The sequence below is a fragment of the Diabrotica undecimpunctata genome, chromosome 1 (genome assembly GCF_040954645.1).
Source record: "Diabrotica undecimpunctata isolate CICGRU chromosome 1, icDiaUnde3, whole genome shotgun sequence".
Classification (NCBI taxonomy): domain Eukaryota; kingdom Metazoa; phylum Arthropoda; class Insecta; order Coleoptera; family Chrysomelidae; genus Diabrotica; species Diabrotica undecimpunctata.
Window position 1 is genome coordinate 16316014 of NC_092803.1, and position 22525 is coordinate 16338538.

The 22525-nt window shown below is 32.9% G+C and overlaps 1 protein-coding gene across 3 annotated transcripts in view; it reads right to left on the minus strand.

Annotated features, from left to right (window-relative positions):
• Positions 1–1350: 1350 nt before the first annotated feature.
• The window catches only part of pod1 (coronin), a 49747-nt gene continuing 28572 nt past the window's right edge, over positions 1351–22525 (minus strand). The window contains exons 14-16 of one of the 3 annotated variants that reach the window (XM_072537401.1): positions 16399–16538; positions 16007–16114; positions 1351–6789 (exon numbers count right to left, since the gene is read on the minus strand). In XM_072537401.1, the coding sequence (XP_072393502.1) occupies positions 16022–16114; positions 16399–16538 (233 nt within the window). In that variant the 3' untranslated portion in view covers positions 1351–6789; positions 16007–16021. Of the gene's footprint in view, positions 16115–16398; positions 16539–22525 lie in introns of all 3 variants that reach the window. The other 2 variants (XM_072537392.1, XM_072537383.1) reach the window with 2 other exon arrangements.

Below are 22525 nucleotides of genomic sequence, written 5' to 3' on the forward strand. Positions count from 1 at the left end.
ATTTGAGTCTTCTCTTTGTTTACGTTTAAGTTGTATTTGCTTGCTTCTAGGTTCCATTTCTCTAAGTTGTATTTCAGTTTTTCTGCAGTTTCCGCAATTAATACTATGTCGTCTGCAAATATACACATCTCAGCATTTATCATTTGCATTTTGTTCCAACCGATGCAGTATTTCTTGAATGTTTTTTTACATTCTTTCACTATCTCATCTATTACATTTATAAATAGTACTGGGCTGAGACTTCCCCCTTGTCTAACTCCTTGGGTCGTTTCAAATGGTTCTGACTGTATATTTAACATTCTTACTGTATTTGTTGTTTTCATGTATATACTCTTTGTTGCTTCTATCAGTTCTTCACTTACTTGTTTCTTCTTTAGGCTTTCCCATATATCTTTTATTTTGACTAAGTCGAATGCTTTTTCCATGTCCATAAAGCTCAGATGTATTTCTTTATTTTTCTTTAAGGCTTTTTCTATTACTTGTTGCATGGTGAATATATGGTCTTGTGTGTTGTGTCCTTTCCTGAATCCACTTTGTACATCCTCTAATTTATGTTCTATTTCTTTTCTAATTTTCCTTTCTATTATGGTTTCATATACTTTTGCTGCTACACATAGTAGTGATATACCTCTATAGTTCCTACAGTCTCTTGTGTTTCCTTTCTTGTATTGAAAATTGAAATTTTTTTGTATTTAGAAGCAGAAAGTTAATCAGATCTAATCTTGTCGTTGATTAAATGTTGTAATTTGTTGTTAAATCTATTGAATTTAATTGAATGAGAGTAATCAACCTTATCCTGAACATCTGACATGAAAATGGTCACATTAATATTACCTAATGTTTCGAATAGTCATACGTTACCTTCAGCTTACAGTTGATATAATTTAGCTTAATTTAGTGGTTACAAATCTCTTTCTTTAGATGTTTAATCTGTATAGAAGTCGATGTTGAAAGGTACATTTTTTAAAGTTTTCATTTTACAGAATGTTGGAAAAACTTTATGATCTAAACATCTAGAGATAAACCATATATCCAATTTAATCTTGCTTCGTGGTGTGCCTAGTAGCAAGTACTGCAGAGCCAAATTGACCATACTCTCATCTATTTTTTAGTTACCTTTCTAAAGAACACCCTAGTCAAGTCTCTAAAAAATGGTATCCTTCCATGTATATCTTTGCATTGTAAGTATTTTACCCTTCTTTTCGTTTATTTTCATTTTCTATTTAATCCCGTTTCATTAAGACTTTTGGTTATTCTTTATAGAGTCGTTGTGGCCAGTGTTCTTTAGATTAAGCAAAGTGTGTGTTTATCTTTGCATTCTTCGCAAAAGAGAACGTAAGGAGAAAACAATTACAAGGGTAGAAATAATTTATTATTATATGATTGTTTTTAATATCAAATTACATGCTACATTCACAACATTAATTAAAGTGAAAAAATACACCGAAAATAAATAAAAAAAGTTGTATATGTATACTGTGGGTCAAAATTACTACCACTACGTAAGATAATTAAAAAATTTCACTTTAGCTTACATAATTTTTTATATAAAAGAGCTTTTTTGCCCCACTGTATAAAATATATATAATATAGCTCTTAAGACTAAAACATACTAATATTGCGCTTCTTTTAATATACCGTGAGGTGACCACACCTTATTTCTTTTTTATCTGAGAAACAGTTAAATTTTTTTCAAAATTTCCTTTTTTTTTCTTCAGTCTCGGTTATTCCAATGTTAAAAACACTTTCCTGTTTTTCTTCAGCAACATTTCTTATTCCCATTGTTTCATTGATGATTTATGAATATACTGAATATATTGAATGTACTGCATTCTTATTTTTCTGACTGTTATTTTCTTATCTACCTTGTTAATTCAAGGTATTGATAAATCGGTATTGTCTCCATACCTTGCCATATTAAATACGACATTCTATCAACGTTTTATTTAATAATCGTTTGCTTTTGTCTTGTTTTACTACTTTATCCAATATTCCAATCACCTATTTCCTGGTTAAACTTTTTAAGTCACGGGATTCTTTTTTTGTCAGGACTACTTTTATTCAATATACTCTACGTCTAATTAGGAGTAATAATTCCGCAAGTTGTTAAATTCGAGATCTTAGCAATGAGCATCGGTGGGTCACCTCGTAAGACATTTTGAGCACAGATTCTGTCATGTATATATAAAAAAAAGAAAGACGATTGGTCGTTTCTTTGCTTCCTTTTGGCACAACCCAACTGTTTTTTGAGATGTTTCAATTAAAATTACTTGAATCTAATATCATAAAAAAATGTTGGAAGTATCCAATTGGAGATCACAAAATATCATAATTAAAGCATGCGTGAAGTGACTAGATCTCATTTCACTGTAAAGATAGTTTATATTCTACTGGAATGGGAGTGTTTGATAATGATTAACAGTTGTTATAGTTTAAATAAATCGTGTATAAGCAATTCCAAAAAAAAAATTGGGCACTCGATTTGTTTTCAATTCCGTACAAAGTTCTTTTTGTTTCAAACATTTGTACATTTCGTTATATCTAAATAACTGTAATTCTTAAACCTTAAAGTCAGACAATTATACTTGTGTGTTTTTTCGAACATTTTGTTATTTTTAAAACATTTACATTTTCTTTGATCGCATCAGATAAGAAGGAAATATATCATACCACGGTGTATGGTATCTGGGCGAAATTTGAAAAGCATGCTATCGCAGATCGGTACAACGCGAAACGAAATCGTGTGAATTGTCAACTGAGCGATGCTTTTCCGTAGCTAAAGACGTCTTTTACTTTGCAAGAGACGATATTTTAGTCTTACAAAGTCTACGAGATCGTTACTAACACGCTGCTGAGCTGGCTCAAAGACTTCGGTATGATAAAGTGTAGGACAAAGGGCTGTGAATAATCAAATATGTGATATTTCATTAGACGAGAACTTCGCTTTTTATTCTTCGCGAATCGTCTTTAAATGCGAATTCTTAATCACGGCATTCTTCCGATTATATTTTCTTTTTGCTTTTTTTTATTAGTCCCAATTTCTTCTCCATGAAACACAGTGCAAAGCCACATGCTAGTCGAATGCATGAACTATTTCCAAAACAGCAAATTATTTACACCTCTTCAAAGAAAAGATCTTAAGTAGCATATCTTTAATTCTTTCCACGTTTTTCTGTTTGGGTGGTTTAAATCCAGTTTTTCCCAGCGATTCTTTATATAGGTTTTGCTATCTCTTCTATTACTTTTTCTAGGATGCCACATTAACAGTCTAAATGTAAAACTACAGTTGAGCCACTCTTTCAAGAACTTCCATTGCTCGGGTTTTACTTCGTTTCTGACTAATAGATCTTTCCATAGCTCGTTATGTTATATAGAATTTTTTGTGGATTTACGCGTGAGTGCAATTGCTTCGGAACCAAATGCAAATACTGATAAGATACTAGACTCATATCATTTTTTGTTTTAAATATATGGAGGTTGCATAATTTTTTTAAGGAGAATACTTGGTGTAATCTGTGAAAAGGACATTTGGAGAAAGCGATATAAGTTTAAAATATATAACAAATTTGAAGAAATACTAGATATATCTTTCATAAAAATAGGAGAACTAAGATGGACAAGAGAGATATCAAGCGCAAATATATAAAAATACGAGGAAATGTTTAAAATTACTATTGCTAACACTTTATGCACAAAATAAAGGCTTTGTACGGAATTGAGGAAAAATCGAGTTAGTTGTTATTAAAACAGTATATATTAAGGTGTATGAGAGTTCAAAATTTCAAAAAATACATTTGTGATTTTTTTATAAGCAAACGTCTGTAGAATCAGCATTACTATTGATATTGTGCACAATCATTGATATAAATTTTTTTCCTCTTGAATTCGTTGCACGTCATAAATGAGATTTCAACATCGTCACAGTAGAACCAACTTAAACATTCCGTAATAAGTTCATATTCCGAAACTACGATAATTCACGAACAACCATATACGTAGACATACAATCATATAGCGATAAATATATTCGTAAAAAAAAATAATATCGTTACGTAGCATTGCAAAAGAAGTACGCCAATGGGCCTTTAATTTATGTACAGTAAATGGCAATTGAGTAATTGGTACTACTGTTTATAGATTTTTATATTTATTAATAACAGATCGCTTAGAAAAATCAGAACTAAGAAAAACCTATTAATATACAGACGGTGTTGGGTAAATAATCAAAATGATTCTAACTTTTTTATACAGATATAAAATAAAATGATTAAGGTACAGTAATAAGAATCACAAACCTCAACACCTTTTGTGTAACATGAACAAAACTAACATGGCGTGAATAAGTAATTATTTTTTATATTTAGACTTACAAAATTAATTATTGTATATCAAAGATGGTTAATACATGTATGGGTGATTTATTTAAGGGAACATATAAGATATAGAGATCGTTTGTTTCAAATATGATCAAGTCTAATCCTCAGTAATTTTTTATTAACAATTTATTGAATAAACAAAATTAAAATAGTTTTAAAATGCATTGATTTATAACGGCCTGATTTTTAGTCATTATGTTTTATCAAATAGCAGTTTACTTTTCATTTAAGGTACTATTATCATCTAGAATTTGAATCTAAGTGTTTTAAAAAAGATGTGCCCATGCGTGATAGTTTCCCATAAAAATTGAAAATTTGTAAAAAAATGTCGGAAATTTGAAAAAATTTACCTTTTATCATTCACAAAAATTTTATTATTTTTTTTTTTGGTCACATTGTGGTAAACTATCATAGAAAAAACCAAAACAAACAAAATGCATCTAGTCGGTCGATTTTAACAAACCTTGGTGCATTTGGTTTGTTTTGGTTTTCTCTATGATAGTTTATCACAATTTGACAAAAAAATGTAATATTAAAATTTTTGTGGCTGAAAAAAGATCAATTATTGAACAATTTGTCAAATGTCCGCCATTTTGTTTTTTTAAGTATTTTCAATTTTTTTGGTAAACTATCACCTAAGGACATTTCTTTTTTAAAACCACCGGGTTAGAATCTATGAAGAAGGCATCACGTGACTAAAAACGACCTCACTTAACGGCCGTATTGTTATGATCGTTGTGTTAGATCGTTGTGTTAGATCGTGTATGATTGTTTACGTTTGTTGTTTTTAGAATATTTTTTAGTTTTAATACTTTTATAATAACTGTAATATTATATTGTGATTGCATAATAATGGTTTTTTATTCTCAACATAGTTACAGTAGCAGAAGCAATGTTGATGAAAAATCTTCAGGAATAACGTTTTATAGGTTAGCATACAAATATGTAAACAAAGTAATGGCCGTACTTTAGAGAATAAATTAATATTATTCATAAAAAATCTTATAAGTAACGTAGATCAGTTTCTGGATTAATTTTTCGGTCATTATTGAATATTTTTAAAAGTTTGCAAAATAGCAATTAAAACATCCACTTTTTGTATCTTTAAAAGTTGTATCATAATAAAAAAAAGTTTGATTGCCACAGATAATAGATATGATAAAAAAAATTGTTAAAAATGTGTCATTTCTTAGCATTCTAGACGGTAATAGTATCTTAAACTTGGACACACAAATTCTCTGCTATTCTAACAATACGGCAACAGTGTGCGAAAATGGTAATATTAAACCGAATCATTATAGATGGCTTGCGACGAATTTAGTAGGAAAAAAATAATACAACTGTGCAAAATAAATGAGTAAAGTGGAATAATTCACCATCGATTAATTCCACAAAACTGAATCTTTTTATAGAATTGGATATTTACTTTATTATTAACATATAATTTTCTAAAGTTTAGTTTTTCTTAAAAAATTAAATATAGAACACAAAACGTGATACTCTGCCTTAGTCATTCTAAACAATACTCACCCATTCCGTATCCTAACATCAAATTTATGTAAAAATAAAATGTATAGATGTAAATAATACTTAAAATATGAGAAAATGAATAATTTAGCAGTTGAAAACTTTATCAGTGTTTTAAAATACTTATTTAGTATTGGCACGGTATATAGGAAATGTGATTGTTACTTATTATGTTCATTATGTTTATTGCTTTTGCCGATGAATACACGAAGTACAGTAAAAAACACAAGCTTATAAAATATGGCATATATAGGGAAATTGGTTTGGATGTACACTCAAAAAACAGCTAACTGATATTTACAAAATAAAGTTTTGTATGAAACATAATAAAGTAAATTCAAAAAAGTGGAAGGTGAGTGTTAAAATAGTATTTTCAAATATATTTAAATATAAAAGTCTAATATAACGGCTTTGAACCATTATGGCGTCCAAAAATAGACGACATAACACTTATACTATAAAAAATTTAACCAAAGTAGTTCTGAAAGTTGCCTAACAGTATATCACGCGCAAAAATGTAAAAATAATCTACAAAAATTCTGCTGGAGAGTGCTGTCATAGTATGACTTCTAAAAGTAAACGAATGAGCTCTAAAATGCGTGAGAATGAGAGACGATCATCAAAAAAATTACTATCGGAGAATGCATCAAGCAGCAGTATGTATAGAAAATCCAGAAGGTCCATATATTCAGATCTATTCTGTAACTTTTAACAAATCGAATAGAAATGACCAAGCCGAATCGTAATTACCTGAAATCGGAATGTTGGATATCTATCGCGTCGTTTTTGTATTTGGATTGGCATTCTGTAACTCACACCGTAATCGGTGTAAATCGAAAACGTCAACTTCTACTTGAGGCGCTCAGAAGTTGGTGGCAACCCCGCACTAAAAAGAGAAATAAGTGTTCTGTGACGTTATGTTAGGCTAGTGCGCGCGAAAAATTCATCAAAAAAGATTATATTTCAAGCTTGTCGTCAAGTAGTTTTGATTTGTTTTGGTTTAAAAGTTTGTTACAAGAATACAAAATGGCAAGCAGGACACCAAAGAAAAAGACATCTGCTGAGCAGTTAAATTATTTAGTAAACTTTATCTAAATAAATCTAAATAAATAACAGCACAGACTAAAAAATTTTAGACTAAAAAAGTCAACAAATAAATGTCAAAACACTAATGATACCAATGCGCAAGCGTCAAGACCAATTTCGATGTCGAAACTTGATCTCGACAGAGCTTGTCTACTCGAAATCAATTTCTACACAACATTTCGATAGTAGAGGTCGATATGAGTTACAGAATACTGATTCCTACAATTCCGATCCGACTTACTGACCTCTATTCGATTTGACTCATTTCTATTCGATTTGTAGTTACAGAATAGGGCTGATTGAATATTTGCATAGAATGGAAATAAAATGATAAAGAAAACAATGAAGGAAACTATTCAATGGAAAATGGAGATACAATAAGTTTTAAAAATAAAACTCTTCAAAAAATGATGTGAAAAATATGACTAAATATGTGGGTAAAAACTCTTTAACATGTGTTATTTATTACATCGTTAGGGCGACTTGTTACCTAGAGTCCATATAGAGACTACGTTTCAGGACCAGCAACCCCAGTTGGGAGTCTTCTGTTGCCATGAAGTAAAAAGGTTGACAACTTTAACATCATATAAATTTATCAGCAACGATATAAATAACACATTTAATATCATTTAAAAAGGTTTTTGCTCACATATTTACGAGCTCCTTTCCATATCAGTTGGCCCACCTATGGAATTTGCAGTTTAAGTCGATTACCATAAACAAATTATACTCTGCATAATGCTTTTTAAATGGGACACCCTATATATTTTTTCATAATTATCATCATCACTGCCTCCACAACCCATAGTGGGTCTTGGTCTGCTCAAGGATAAGTCTCCATTCTCTCCTATTCTTCGCCTTGGCTTTCCAGTTTCGTACTTCCAACATTCTCAAGTCTTCCTCCACCTGATCCTTAAATCGTGCTCTGGGTATGCCTCTCCTTCTCACTCCATCTATTCTTTGATTATAAATATGTTTTGTCGGGTCCATATCATTCATTCTCTCTATGTGACCTAACCACAGCAGCCGGTTTATTTTGATGGAGCCTAATAATATCAGGTCTGTCATACCGGCGGTAAAGTTCGAAATTATAGTGTCTACGCCATAATCCCTCCTGTACTCCCCCATAGATATGCCGGAGGATTTTACGTTCAAAGCATCTTAAACGTTCTTCATCGCTCTTTGTCATCGTCCATGTTTCCGACGCGTAGGTGAGGATGGCCTTGATAAGAGTTCTGTATATCACTAGTTTCGTTCTTTTTGTAACTAGGCTTGTTTTTAAAAAAAATTTAATCCATAATAGGCTCTATTTGCCAGATATATCTGTCTGTTAATTTCTGCAGTTACTGAATTATTCTGATTAATTTGTGAGCCTAGGTATATAAACTCTCTTACTCCTTCGAAAGTATATATTCCGATCGTTAGATCTTCGGGTTGTGCTACTTGTATATAATTTGAAACTTTCATATACTTCGTCTTACTAGTGTTAACCTCTAGTCCCATTCTTTTTGTTGCTGCATCAAGGGCCTTGAATGATTATTCGACGTCCGCCTTTCTTCTTGCATTCATGTCGATGTCATCGGCGTACTCTAGTAATTGTACGCTGCGATTAATAATAGTTCCTCTGGTTGTTATTCCAGATTTTCTTATCGCTTTCTCTAGTTCAATATTGAATAGAAGGCATGATAGGCTGTCTCCTTGTCTAAGTACTATCTGAGACTGGAACGTTCTGGAAACTCCGTTCTGCACCCTAACTTTACACTCGACTCTTGAGAGGGTAGCTTTCACCAATTTTACCAAGTGTACTGGTATGCTTAATTCTATGATGGCCTTGTACAGTTCGTTTCTTTCAACACTATCATAGGCACATCTAAAATCAACAAACAGGTGGTAGAGGAGGTAGAAGGAATATTTGATTGGTCGTTGATCATTCTTTACAAAACCCACACTAATATTTACCTATTATGTCGTCATTTTCTATAATTAGTAAATTCAAAAATGTAGTTCGATGCAATAAAACTTCTAAAATTTATGCTGCGCTTTTATTTTTGTTCTCTAAAATTTAATTTTCTTATCAATCTAACGTTGGGCCAACTGATATGGGAGGGGTCTCGTATATTAAATATATATATTATATATTATTATATAAAGGATTTTTTAAATAATATTTTTGTGATTTATGTTATAGAGCCAAATAAAGGAAATTCAATTTCCTTGTGGATAACAAAACACTTAGAAGTTAACAAAAATGAATACAAAATCCGTTACAGGCTTTGTAATGGCAACAGAATCCCTGGATACTCCTATCAATTCACTTAAATGTTTTTGAAAATCTCAAATTATATTTAATATAGCGTAATATCCACAGTACAGGTATTACTATAGGTTTAAAGCATGAGTTAGTATGTTTCTTGTCAAAAACATATAAAACATCAGTTCAGTTCGAATTGTCTTCATTCTAGCTATTAACACAACTAAATTGTGTTAAAAGTGTTGCTATTTGAAAGTATTTCAACTGCTAAATAATCCCTGCTGAGACCAAAGCTTTGAACACTTGCTATGTTATTTTTGGACAAGCGAAAAATAATGAGTATAACTATTATCTTGATAAATATGTGATAAGTTAATGGCACTAAAATTAAAATTGTGCTTGGTGAAGAACCCGACAGTTTGGACAAACATATAGAGATTATAAACGACCACTGTAATGTATTTTACTTCAGGTAAAAATTTTATCTTTGAGATATAGTCTGAGCATTTCTTTTTATATTATTTTCTATATTCAATATTCACAAGATATTTATTTATTGATGTTTTGTCCGTCTCTCTTAAATATCTTTACTCTCCTCAAATTATAATCTGGGTTTCTACAGTTTTCTTGATTTTGTTACTTTTTTGATGTTCTTTCTCACGCACTTTCTTTGAAATATTGTTTTTCGTATTGTAACAAAACCTTCTGTTTTTGGTACTTGTTATTTTAGTGATGTCGTCACCTGCAAATTTACCTAAATTTATTTCTTCTTTGTTTATATCCATTAAATTTGCTATCTGTCGTCCAATTATACCCTAGGTTATTTTTAAATTTCTTCTTAAATCATTATTTTATTGTCTATTTGTTGTGTGTCTCCAGCACGATAATTTCGGTTTGAGTTAAAATCATTTTCAGTAATTTATCGCCATTCCTTGATACTATTTTTCTTTGAACGTTTTGACATTGAAACATCTTAAATTTTCTTGATACATTTGCTATTTTATGTCCACATAGACATTTTGGTTATGAGCAAGATACTTAGTTGCTACACTTTTACGCTCAATTTCCGGCGATTTTGTCATAAGAACTGATATTTTTTTTTGTACAGTGATCTATCTTCAATTTCTCTGGCACTTTTAAGTGCCACTTTATTCTTACTTCTTCCCTACAGTTTTGTCCAATCTGCGGCACCTCCTATTTCTAATTCAATCAATATCAAAACGGAGTACAGTGATGCGAGCAGTGATACCAACCTATTCGAAAACATAACAACAACGTCCGTCGAATAAATTAAGTTTTTGTTTTACGAAAACATTTTCGACACCTTTTCAAGGTAGACAGATATGGTTCCGTTCAACAGCCAATGTTTTTACGATTAAAAATGGCACTACAACGTCTATACCAGTACAAAAATTGTGTGAGATTTCAAAACGCTGCATGGAGATGTGAAAATAAAACTTTTTCAGTTGCTGCGTCGCCCAGGCTTGGTAAGTCTTTTGTACAATTCCAAAAAAAGTTTCAAGGACTCGTAAAATGGATGTTTTTTAGTTCTAAATATGCATTAGTCATGACATTATAAAACGTTGGTAGTAGTTGGAAAAAGTAATAATTGTTGTGGTTACCGTTGTCGTTATTTAACACATTAAAAGGTGTTTTTGGGAATTTTTATTAGAAAATGTATCAGTTATGTTATATGACAGAAAATAAGTCCAACAATCCAGTTCGGTAATTACTGAAAAGGATTAACTTGAAGTTAACCGCAACTTGGAACTTATTAAAGCGTATGTAGGAAGTTTCTGACGGGCTTAATTGTAGAAATCTGTTGGGCTTACGAACGTTGGTGAACTGTTACACGGGATCAACGTTGCTACTTCTTATGCAATCGTTCTGTGGTATTTATGCGTAACAATTTCAAATTAAAACATCCTAGAAATACACCAACAGTAACTGAAAAGTAAATTATGATCAGACTTCTAAGATGCGAAGAAATTTTTTGTGACGATAATTTAAAAAACTCTGCATTGCAGATGCGTCAGGTATTGAATACTGTAATGAGGTCCAAAATCTGACATATCACGGTATATCTAGACATCAAGTAGGCTGTGACGTGTTCTTACGGGCACTGAGAATGGTACTGTAAGCTGAAGTTATTATGGGTTCGATGTATGTATATGTATTCATCACTGGATCATGTACAAGTTGAGTGCAAGTCATATAACAGACATCTGAGTATGTTAGTCAAGTGTTAGGGCTGCTGCTGTAGGTGAACGTGCTTGGATGAATGCAAGAAAGAGTTTTTAGCTCTAAGAATAACGACCTGGTCTTCAGTCGGATCTAAAGGATGCTGATGAGCTGGGGCTTTGTCCGATCTGACCTCCATCATGCTCTGTCCCACCTTTCAGTCCACAAGACTCAGACTGATTTGTGATCTTTTCAAATTGGTGTTTTATTTTAAAATGTAACAATGGATGATAGTCTTCCTTAAAACTATCTAGAAAACAATCACAAAATCTACCCATAGACGGATCTACAGCAGAGGATCCTTCACCTTAAAGCTGATGATTGATGCAGAGCATGTGAGAAAATTACTGGGAAACTGATAGTTCATGCTAATGAAATGACACTAAGAGACAATTCATTCCTGGAACATGTGATAATATTTAATTTTGTTAAAGAGACCCAGACCAAACCCGATCGTTCCAAGCCCAAGGTTTGTAAAAGAAAATGGATGTTAATCAAAAATTATTTTAAATAGTTCCTGTATTGCAGACCATACCTCATACATACTTAGGAACCTACAATTTGATCTAAATTCTCTTATATATGTTCCAGTAATAAATAAATCATACAACCAATCTGCTAGCTAAAAGAACAACACAGTCCAATACAATGCGTACCATATCTAAGCATTGAAAGGAACGAAAAAGGATATATTCAAGGAGATCCTGATCGGGGAATAATTCTTTTAAAGAAAAATAAATTATGTGCTAAGTAAAACTTGCTTTTCCATGACTACCAACGCACGAAATATTACTTACACATACCTGGAGAAACATGGCATTCTGATATCTCACCTAATACGTGAATTCTTATGGTAGACGCAGTGTTTAGAAGGTATTATTTCTCACACAACTTTTGTTAGACTCTACCATTTACTACACAAAGTAACAAATTAGTTCATATACACATGTTAATATGGGGATTTAGTTTGGAAGAGAAGTATTTTGATCTAATTTGAGCAATTTTTAATGTTGCTTTTTGGACTTATTTTGGAGAATGTTATATTTCTATACATATATATTTTTTAAGTTAATATTTGTAATATATAGACTTAATTATACGTTTTTATGAGTGTTTGAAAATGTTTACACCATAATTAAAATAAACCGATCATGGATTTATTTCTCACAACAATTTTAAAAATTGTATAGTTTATCTATTGCTAATAGAACCAGCAAAAATATTGGTTCCACTATACTATGGAAACAACTGTTTGGAAAATAATCTCAGTGTAAAATATTTCAGATCCTTTCATTGTTGTTTGAAGTTATTTCAATACTTCAAATTTTATGGCAGCTTGCCAGAAATTTGTGCACAGCAAACACCAATTTATAACGAGGTCTGCACAAGGACGTATTATCGCCTCCGCCTACCGACGCGATGATTGGAAACTCGAAATTCATTAAGTGAAGTTTGTGGGGAGAAAAAAGATAAAATATTTCAAACAACAAGTGAATTAATAACTTTCTCATTTGTGTGCAGATGCGTAAGGAAAATGTATGTAAAATAATGAGTTTATGCAATAGTGGAATGTAATATTGTCGTCTACTTCGAATTATTTTCTTAAAGGGAGAGAAACTTTATTCTACCAGAAAACAATGCTAAGAAAACAATAGTAAGCAAAAGTTGCTTACTTTCACAACTTCATTTTGATCTCTATTGAAAAACCGAACTGGCACTGATTTCTAACAATATGTTCAAGTGTATATTTGTGTTTCAAGTGTTTCTACTAGTTCTATTGAAAGAATAAGCAAAGAATATTAAACTTCATTAGAGATAAGGGGCAAAGTAAAGTTTTCTAGTCTTTTTAGAGAGGAAATACCTGACATCATTAATAATAACGAATATATTGGAAGGCGATGCTCACGAAATTCGATAAATAATTTAAGTTTTTAATGAATCCCCATCCCTGCTTGGATGGGGATGGGCAACTAACATTTGTATCGGTATTCGGACAAACTTATGCCCAATAGTGTTCCAATGAATCGATTTAATACCGTTAAAGTGAACTGCGCGGTAAAACACCCCCATAACCCATTTATTTTTTCGTAAAAAACGGACTGTGAAAAGGTTACTTTTCAGAGAAAAATTAACAGTGACAACCAAACTTTTATCTATTGACACCTTAAACAAATCTCTTATAGCTGACACTTTAACACCTCATAAATATATTTATTATTTCATTATATTTATTAATATTACATTATAGGTTATTTTCCGCCAAATAAATCTTCAGAATTATTGTCATAATGCCGATAGTTTAGAAAAGAAAAGAAAGAGGACAGGTAACATTCATTTAATAAACCTTCGAAAAGTGAAGCCAGTTTTCATGTGACCGCCATATTTTGGTGCCTATAAGTTGCCCATTACTACCTCTCGCAGAGTTGCCAGGTCTACTGATTTTTCAGAAGATCTACTGATTTCAACTTCAATTTACTTATATACCGAAACACTAGATCGATCTACTAAAAAAAATGTAATGATAAAATCATGTTCAAAAAGTGATCATTATGTCAGTGTTGAATAATAAATTTTGAAAAAAATCTATTTATTGATATATCCATTATTCTCAATCTACTGAAGAAATAAAATATGGTCTGGCAACCTTTCTCGTGCCGGTTTAGGCTTCAGTCAATTCCATACGATTACGTGTCTCCTCTTTTTCCTTGTCTAAGGCGGATGGCAACATACGTTGAATATGCTCAAAGGTTTTAACATGTCAAGATAATTCACATATTCTTTAATTTTTTATAAATCTAATAAAAGAAAAATTACCAACTCCAGCAGATGTGCCACATGATTACAGGCGTTGCCAGCTTTAAGCTATTTTGCGATTTCAATTGGCAATAGATACACTATACCCCAACATTTCTTAAATGACATACGAGGAGTGATCATCAAGTTACAAGACTTTTTAATTTGTGTGAAAAGCTTTCAACAGAGATAAGTGCTGTTGGCTGTATTGTTTACTGTGACTCAACGTAAGCTGTGGTTCAGGTGGTTTAGAGAAGACCTGAGGCCGTCAGCAATCAAGTTCAGGACGACCGTCAACTGCGAGTGATAAAGGGCACGATTAAGAGTGAAGTCTCGTGCGACCAAACGGACGTCTCTCGTGACTACAAAGTTTGTTCGGAGGAACACCACAAACCGAAGGAATTCAGATTTGTTAAGTTCTTGAAATGGCAAATGGCGATGAAAACTTTTTGAAGCGGATAATCCGTATGAACCATACTATTTCCATGGGTTTATGTTTACGATGTGGAAGCAAAGAATCAATCATATCGATGGAAATCAAGAATTTCTACAACACCTAAAAAAACAAAGGAAAAACGGTACGTAAGTCATGCTTACTATTTATTTTTAACTGTAAGTGTGTGGTGTACTATGAATTTTACTGCTGAGTTATTTGTGTAAGACTGTGCAAAGAAAGTCTGTAGATCAAGTAGTTCACTCTGCTTTGAAAACCGCAAAAAAAGACGGTATCACTGTCGTTCCCTAGTCTCCCTACTTGCCAGTTCCATCTCGTGCGGATTTGTCTCGTTTCCCCAAACACAAGAGATCTTTGAAAGCTCCCGTGTGTTTTGGGAAAGAGCACACGTTTGACATGATTGAAACCTGCAGAAAAATAGTTGCAGGAGCTAAACAGCATTTTAAAAGAACATTTTTCAGGGTCCTTCCAGCAGTGGAAACATTGTTTAAAGAAGAGTACACGTTGCCAAAGGGAGTACTTTGAAGATGATTCATGAATCAAATCATAATATTTTTAAATAAAAATTTTATACATTACTCTTATAACTTTTTGATCACCCTTCGTAAATGATAAATTTTTCCGTCCATTTAGTACCATTTCTTAACACCACCTCAAAAATTTCATAAAAACTACCCTAAACCATAAAATTCCAAAGTTCCAAAACAAGTGTAAACACTTTCAAACTCATAATAAACCAATAAACAAAATATTACGTTTCTTTCAGAAACACGTTTGTCTTCTTTCCGGTACCCATATCTTGGATACTTTTTTAAACTTCAAGCAAGCTTCACGAAAAGTACGACATAATTATCTACTATTCCGTCCTTTCACCAAAAATAAGCATAACAAAAGCTCAGTATCTTAACCATTAAAAATCGTACCTATCTACAAATTATGAAGCAGTTTCGTTCAAAAACTGTGGATACTGCATTTGGAGCTTTGCATAAAGCCTCATAGATGGAGCTATTATTTTATCAAGGGTTTAATTTAAAATTGCAAAATTAAAATCGTGATTAGAACAAATTTCTAGTTCTATATCCTACTTTTAACTTTCAGCATAGAAGATTATATCCAAAAAGTTATGACTCCATCCCTCTTTATGGCTCCATGCAATACCAGGAAAACTAGATCCATCTTTTGAGTACAAACATATAAAAAATAAATTTGTTAAATACAAAAAAAGCGTCCTGTATATTTTTTTGTTATTCGGTTATGAATAATGTACCTAATTTTTACCTAAGTTATGTGAATTTATTCCAGCCATTCCTTTTCGTCCACGCCTTCCATGGCGTCTTGTTCTAGCGTCTTGTTAACTTGAAGTTTATTGCTGACTGACCTCTTGATCTACAAAACAAAACAGGTTAATTTTGATTTTTCAATGTTTTTCCTACTCTGCGTATGGGCCGTTTTGTATATAAAACGCCAAAGCAATAATTAAATCACGTGTAAAAATATTAATGAGAAAAAATAATGTACACAGTAAGAGTTTTTTGTTGGGCTATTAAGAATTTCTTTTTGGCATCTTCTTTTGCACATTTTAGGTATCGGATAATAAAAATATTAATTAATCCAAGTGCTACATTCAAAGCAGATTTTTAGATTTTGTGACGATAATATATTTTACTTACTTCATCTTGTTTATTCTTCACGTCGCTGGAATCGACGTCCCATCCAACCCTTCCGTGATTGATTCCAATGAAAGGACTAGAGGCAGATTTGTTTATTGTTCTCTCAGTCGCACTATTCGGTTGTCCTTGGGATTCTGATACTAAAAAATGTATAACCTTCTATTATTATTAGGGAAAATATGTGGAGTCGGCAACAACAAAGACTTCTGAGAGTAAAGAAGTACAAATTTACCAAACAGAAGTGTTACGGGCTAAGGAAAAATTGTGAAATCGGTAACGCAGTTATCGTTTGTATATGTTCAAGTTATTTTTGTACTCAGAATGACTAAAAACAAACCTTCTTTATGAAAATATTGGAAAAACGGCAGCATGGCTCTGTCATTTATACGGAGATACAATATGGAAATGCTAGAAATGAGCAAATCATCCAGGATAATGAAAGCTAAATGAAAAGGTTCTTAAAGGCGCAAATAAAAACCAATCTAAAATAAATAAAAAGAAGACTACTACAGAACACATCACTTGGAAGAAGAACGAACTTTGTCTTAATGATGATCAATTGCACTTTCATGGAAACACAACTCTTAATCAACAAGTGATGGAATTAGATCAATTTTTTACTTACTTATTTACGGACGAGTTGCTGTTGCGCATTACCGATGAAACAAATTTGTATCCGTACCAACCAAACCAGAAAGAAAGGAAGTGTTTACTTCTGTTGACATTAGACAGTTCATTGGTATAATTATATTTATATATATATATATATATATATATATATATATATATATATATATATATATATATATATATACATATGTGATTGGTCGGTACGCCTAACGTACGCTCCTTCTGGAGCGAGAAGCTTCCATTTTAACCAGTTAAAAAGACTAAGTCTCTAAGTAGACTCGAGAAAATTAGGCGATACATACACTTTAATGAAAACAATACCCTCATACGTTTATCTGAACCTGAACATGACAGACTTCACAAGATAAGGCCACTAGTTAACACACAACAAAAATTTTTCCAGTGTAACACTCAAACAACATCTAAGCATTGATGAGCAAACCAAAATTGGTCATTATATAAAAAAATACTTGCCAAAAAACCGTATAAATGGGGATTCAAATTGTTTGTGCTGGCAGGAATTTCCGGATATGGCTTGCATTATTCCAGAGCATCAAAATTTCCGTCTTTATCATAATTATTATACAGGTGTACCGCTGCTTGTACCTAATTCCAAAAGGGAATGTTATCATTGGGAACAGTTCAAAGACAACGAATACCATATTGCAAATTACCAACAGATACGGATATAAAGAATTATTCCCATGGTGATAGTTATGAATATACTTCACCGAAAGATAATAAAAATGTCGTCTTGCTTTCCACTTTTGCAGGTATATTTCCTATATACAAAATAAAACGCTTTGATAAGACTGCGAAAATATTTACCGAAGTAGACTGCCTCGTTGTAATTAAACAATATAACCGCCATATGGGAGGGGTTGTGGAAAAAAAATGCAGGCTTACATCAGAAGAAAAATAAGAGAAGCTAAAGAAAAAAGAAGCTGTAGAGAAATGTAAAGAAATAGAAAGACTACAAGCCAAGCATGACAATTTTAATGTACACAAAAAGGTAAAAGAAATAACGGGTACTTTTAAAAAGCGAACACAAATGAAACTCACAGACACCAATGGAAAATTAATCATTGACACCCAAGAGATGAAAGACAAATGGATAATATATTTGGAGACATTTTTTAAAGATCAAAGAACGGATTATAGGCATCCATTTTCAGAGAGGATGACGGGCCCGGACATACTTAAATCCGAGGTAGAAGAAGCAATAAAACGGATGAAAAGCAGGAAAGCTGTAGGGCCTGATAATATCGAAGCTGAATTTTTAAAACTCTTGGAGGAAGAAGGAATAAATTGGATCACGGCTGTCTTCAATAAAATATACAATACAGGAATCATCCCTGATAAATGGCTAGAATCAGAATTCATAGCGATACCTAAAAAACAGGGGGCTAAAAAGTGCGAAGAATATCGAACAATCAGCCTAATGAGCCACATGTTGAACCTGTTTCTTAGAGTCATCCATGGAAGAATTTATAAGAAGTGCGAGGAACAAATATCGGACAGACAGTTCGGCTTCATTAACGCAGTGGGTACCAGAGAGGCACTTTTCGAAGTACAAGTACTGATTCAAAGATGCAGGGACGTTAACTGCGACGTATACGCGTGCTTGATCGACTATGAAAAGGCATTTGACAGAGTTCAACATCAAAAGATGATAAACATTTTAAAAGAAGCAGACCTGGATGACAAAGACCTCAGAATAATTTCAGAACTATACTGGAATCAGACCGCATACATGAAAATTAACGGAGAAGAAACAGATTATATAAAAATACTACGTGGAGTTAGACAGGGATGTATCCTATCGCCGTTGATATTTAATATGTACTCAGAGAAAATTTTTAACGAGGCTCTTTACGGAATAGACGAAGGCATCCTTCTAAATGGTGAAAGAGTAAACAATGTTAGATATGCCGACGACACCATGGTGATAGCAGATAGTTTAGAGGGACTTCAGAGGCTAATGAACAGAATAAACGAGTACAGTCAACAGTACGGACTAAACATTAATACCCACAAAACGAAACAAATGATTATCAGCAAGGAGAATATAAATGGGGCTCATCTATACATTAATGGGACGCAGATAGAGCGAGTAAAACAGTATTGCTACCTGGGAACTATTATAAATGAACAGTGGAGCAATGTACAGGAAATAAAGTGCCGCATAGGAAAGGCAAGAACGGTCTTTAACAAAAATGAGCGCCATCTTCAAAAGTCATAACATATCCCTAGATACAAAAATGAGACATTTGAGATGCTATGTTTTCTCTGTGTTGTTGTACGGGGCGGAGGCATGGACGCTTACAGACACCACTATTAAAAAACTTGAAGCATTTGAGATGTGGCTTTATAGAAGAATGCTGAGAATATCATGGACAGCAAGGATCACGAACAAGGAAGTTCTAGAAAAAATGAAGAAGGAACCAGAGATAGTGTTTACGATCAAACGCATAAAATTGCAATATCTGGGACACGTTATGAGAAATCAGCACCGTTACTCCCTGCTGCAGTCTATATTGCAAGGTAAAGTCAAAGGTAAGCGAGGACACGGTAGAAGGAGAATATCATGGCTGCGGAATTTAAGAACATGGTTTAAGCAAACCTCAACGGAGCTGTTTCGAGCCGCAGCGAGCAAGGTCATGATTGTCAATATGATTTCCAACATCCGAAACGGATAGGAACCAGAAGAAGAAGAAGATGGGAGGGGTTGATCTGATGGACAGCCATATTGAGAGATACAAAATTTCTGTAAAAAGTAGGAAATGGTACCTCCGGCTAGTTTATCACTTACTTGATTTAACAGTTGCCAATTCCTGGATACTCTATAAAAGAGCGACGGTTGCGAAGAACCCACAGGCAAAGCTTTTAACACAAGCAGCTTTTCGCACAGAACTGCAGAGTGTCTGTCTAAGATGAGCACAATCACAGCAAAAAGAGAGAAACCAAATACATTGGAAGCTGACATCCAAGGCAAGAAAAAGAGAGGACCAGCCCAGTACATCCCCCCCAAAGATATTAGGAGGGACCAATATGGACACTGGCCGACTATAGAAGATAACAAACAACGGTGTAAATATCCCAATTGTAAGGGGTTTACACATACAAAACGTCAGAAATGTGGTGTGGCACAGAATGTACAATTTTTCACCATTTCTAAGCTTCCGCTAAAGGCCGTTTTTGATATTTGACATCAATAAAAAAAAATCATGCATTTAAGGGTTAAGACAATTTAAAGTTTAGAGGTTATAACTTTCTATTATTAACTTGTAAATGCATACTTAACCCTATAAATCGAAAACTAATGTAAAAGATATCAATTTTGAAAAAATTTGAAAAAACTTATAAACTAAATGCACAAAAAAGTATCAGTTGTAAACATATACCACTATAAAAGCATTGTCAATAACAAAACTTAAATTTTCCAGTGGATGAATCAAGTAGCATCCATAATCATATTGCTGTCTTTGTATGATGTATTCTGTTACGTATAGATACATATAGAATAAATGGACGTAATATATAAAAAACGAGAATAGTGCCATACTTATTCAAATCTCCAACACAGAGGCTATCACTAATATACCTTGTGTACATGTTATTATAATCTATTTCTAATGAGTGTAGAGTAATAAAATCTCATGCAGTATTCAAGAGCGCTACAGGGTAATCCGTCAATAATCCGTCAATAAATTCCGTCCGCATTGCAAAATTCTGTCGTTTCATAAAGAGCAGGTAGGTATCACCCTGTTTTAAGGGATTAGTCCATTGTTATCGACAGATAAACACTGAGCCAGAGGCGCGCTAGTGGGTTAATTGACAAAAGAATATGCATTCTTAAAAATCATATTAAAGGAAATAAAAATGTAATACAGCAGAACAGTGTTATTAAAAAAATATAAAATGTAACAATAAAATATATACAAACCGAAATCGGGAAATACTCACAAACACACACGAATGAACTTTACATATTGAAACACTTGTGGGGAGTTTAAATCAATTTATTCACAAAAACTACAAAAACTTTACTGGATACGTTATTACAATTCTACATCACTATAGTCTTCATCCGAAGAACTGTCATCATCCCCTGGTGTTATGATTATAGGGTCAACCACCTGATCGACCAAGTTGTCCAGTTCCCACATTTTATCTTCCTCTTTTAAAACATGCTGGATTGCTTTTTGCCAGTTTTCTGATGTGATTTCCATAATGGCTTGATCAAACAATACCTTGACATCTTTCATTTTAAATGTGGTATTGTGCCTTGCAACATATCCTTTAACTTGTGCCCATATAAGTTCTATGGGATTTAATTCGCAATGATATGGCGGTAGGCGTAGCACAGTTACTTTATACTTTTCTGCTACATCTTCTACGGCATATTTTATGAAGCGAGATTTATGTTGTTTTACTACGGCTAGTAGTTCCTTCTTTATTGAATTCGTCTCAAACTGAATACCTTTATTTGACAGCCAGTTAATAATTTCTTGCTTTCTCCAAGCTGAAGTTGGTACCTTCTCTAAGCGCCTTGAATGGTAGCTTGCATTATCCATAACCACGACCGAATCAGCTGGAAGAAATTTTAACATTTCCCCGAAGTAGTCTTCGAAGACATCCGAATTCATGTCCTCATGATAATCTCCCGTCCGACACGACTCAAAGCTTAACAAACCTTCTTTTAAAAATCCTTCTTCGCTTCCAATGTGAGCAATTATAAGCCTCTTCCCTTTTCCCGAAGGCACTTTAATACCCGTCGAAAGGCCTTCTATGAAAGCTTGGCGAGCACTTGTTACATTTTTATCTTGCCACATTTTTTGGACTATATAACCTTCGTTTATCCACGTCTCATCAAGATAAAAAATTTTCTTGTGCTCTCTGCGGTACTGTTTTATAGTTCTCAAATATTTTCGTCTCCAGCAAATGATTTCATCACTTTCCAGTAATAGTGCCTTTCGATTGTGCTTTTCCCAGGAAAAATTCATACTTTTTAAAGTTTTCCATAAAAGTTTTCTGGATATCAAAGGAATATCGTTATCTTGGCTTATCTCCATTAGTATTTTGTCAAGGGTGGGTATTTCCTTTTTAAAATAAAACGAATGAACTTTTCTTCGAATGTCACGTTTGGTGTCTTCACCTAAGATTTTTATTGGTCTTCATGATTTTCTCTTGCATGGACTTAACTGGCCTGATATTTTTCTTTCTCGCAATAATTTAAAAATCGTGGACTGTCCAATTCCAGTCATTCGGGCACATCGCTCAACACTTTCTTGCACAGACAAACTAGGGTGATCGTGTTTTATGCAATCATATACATTTAAAATTATAACTTTTTCACTAACAGATAGCGGAGAATTTTTTACACCTCTTTTCTTTGGAGTAAATGTCGCCATTTTATAACTTTTTCACTATTTCTATATCACAATATTACTGTACGTTTAATTGGTGTAGTAACAATTACTAACTCGAATGTCGA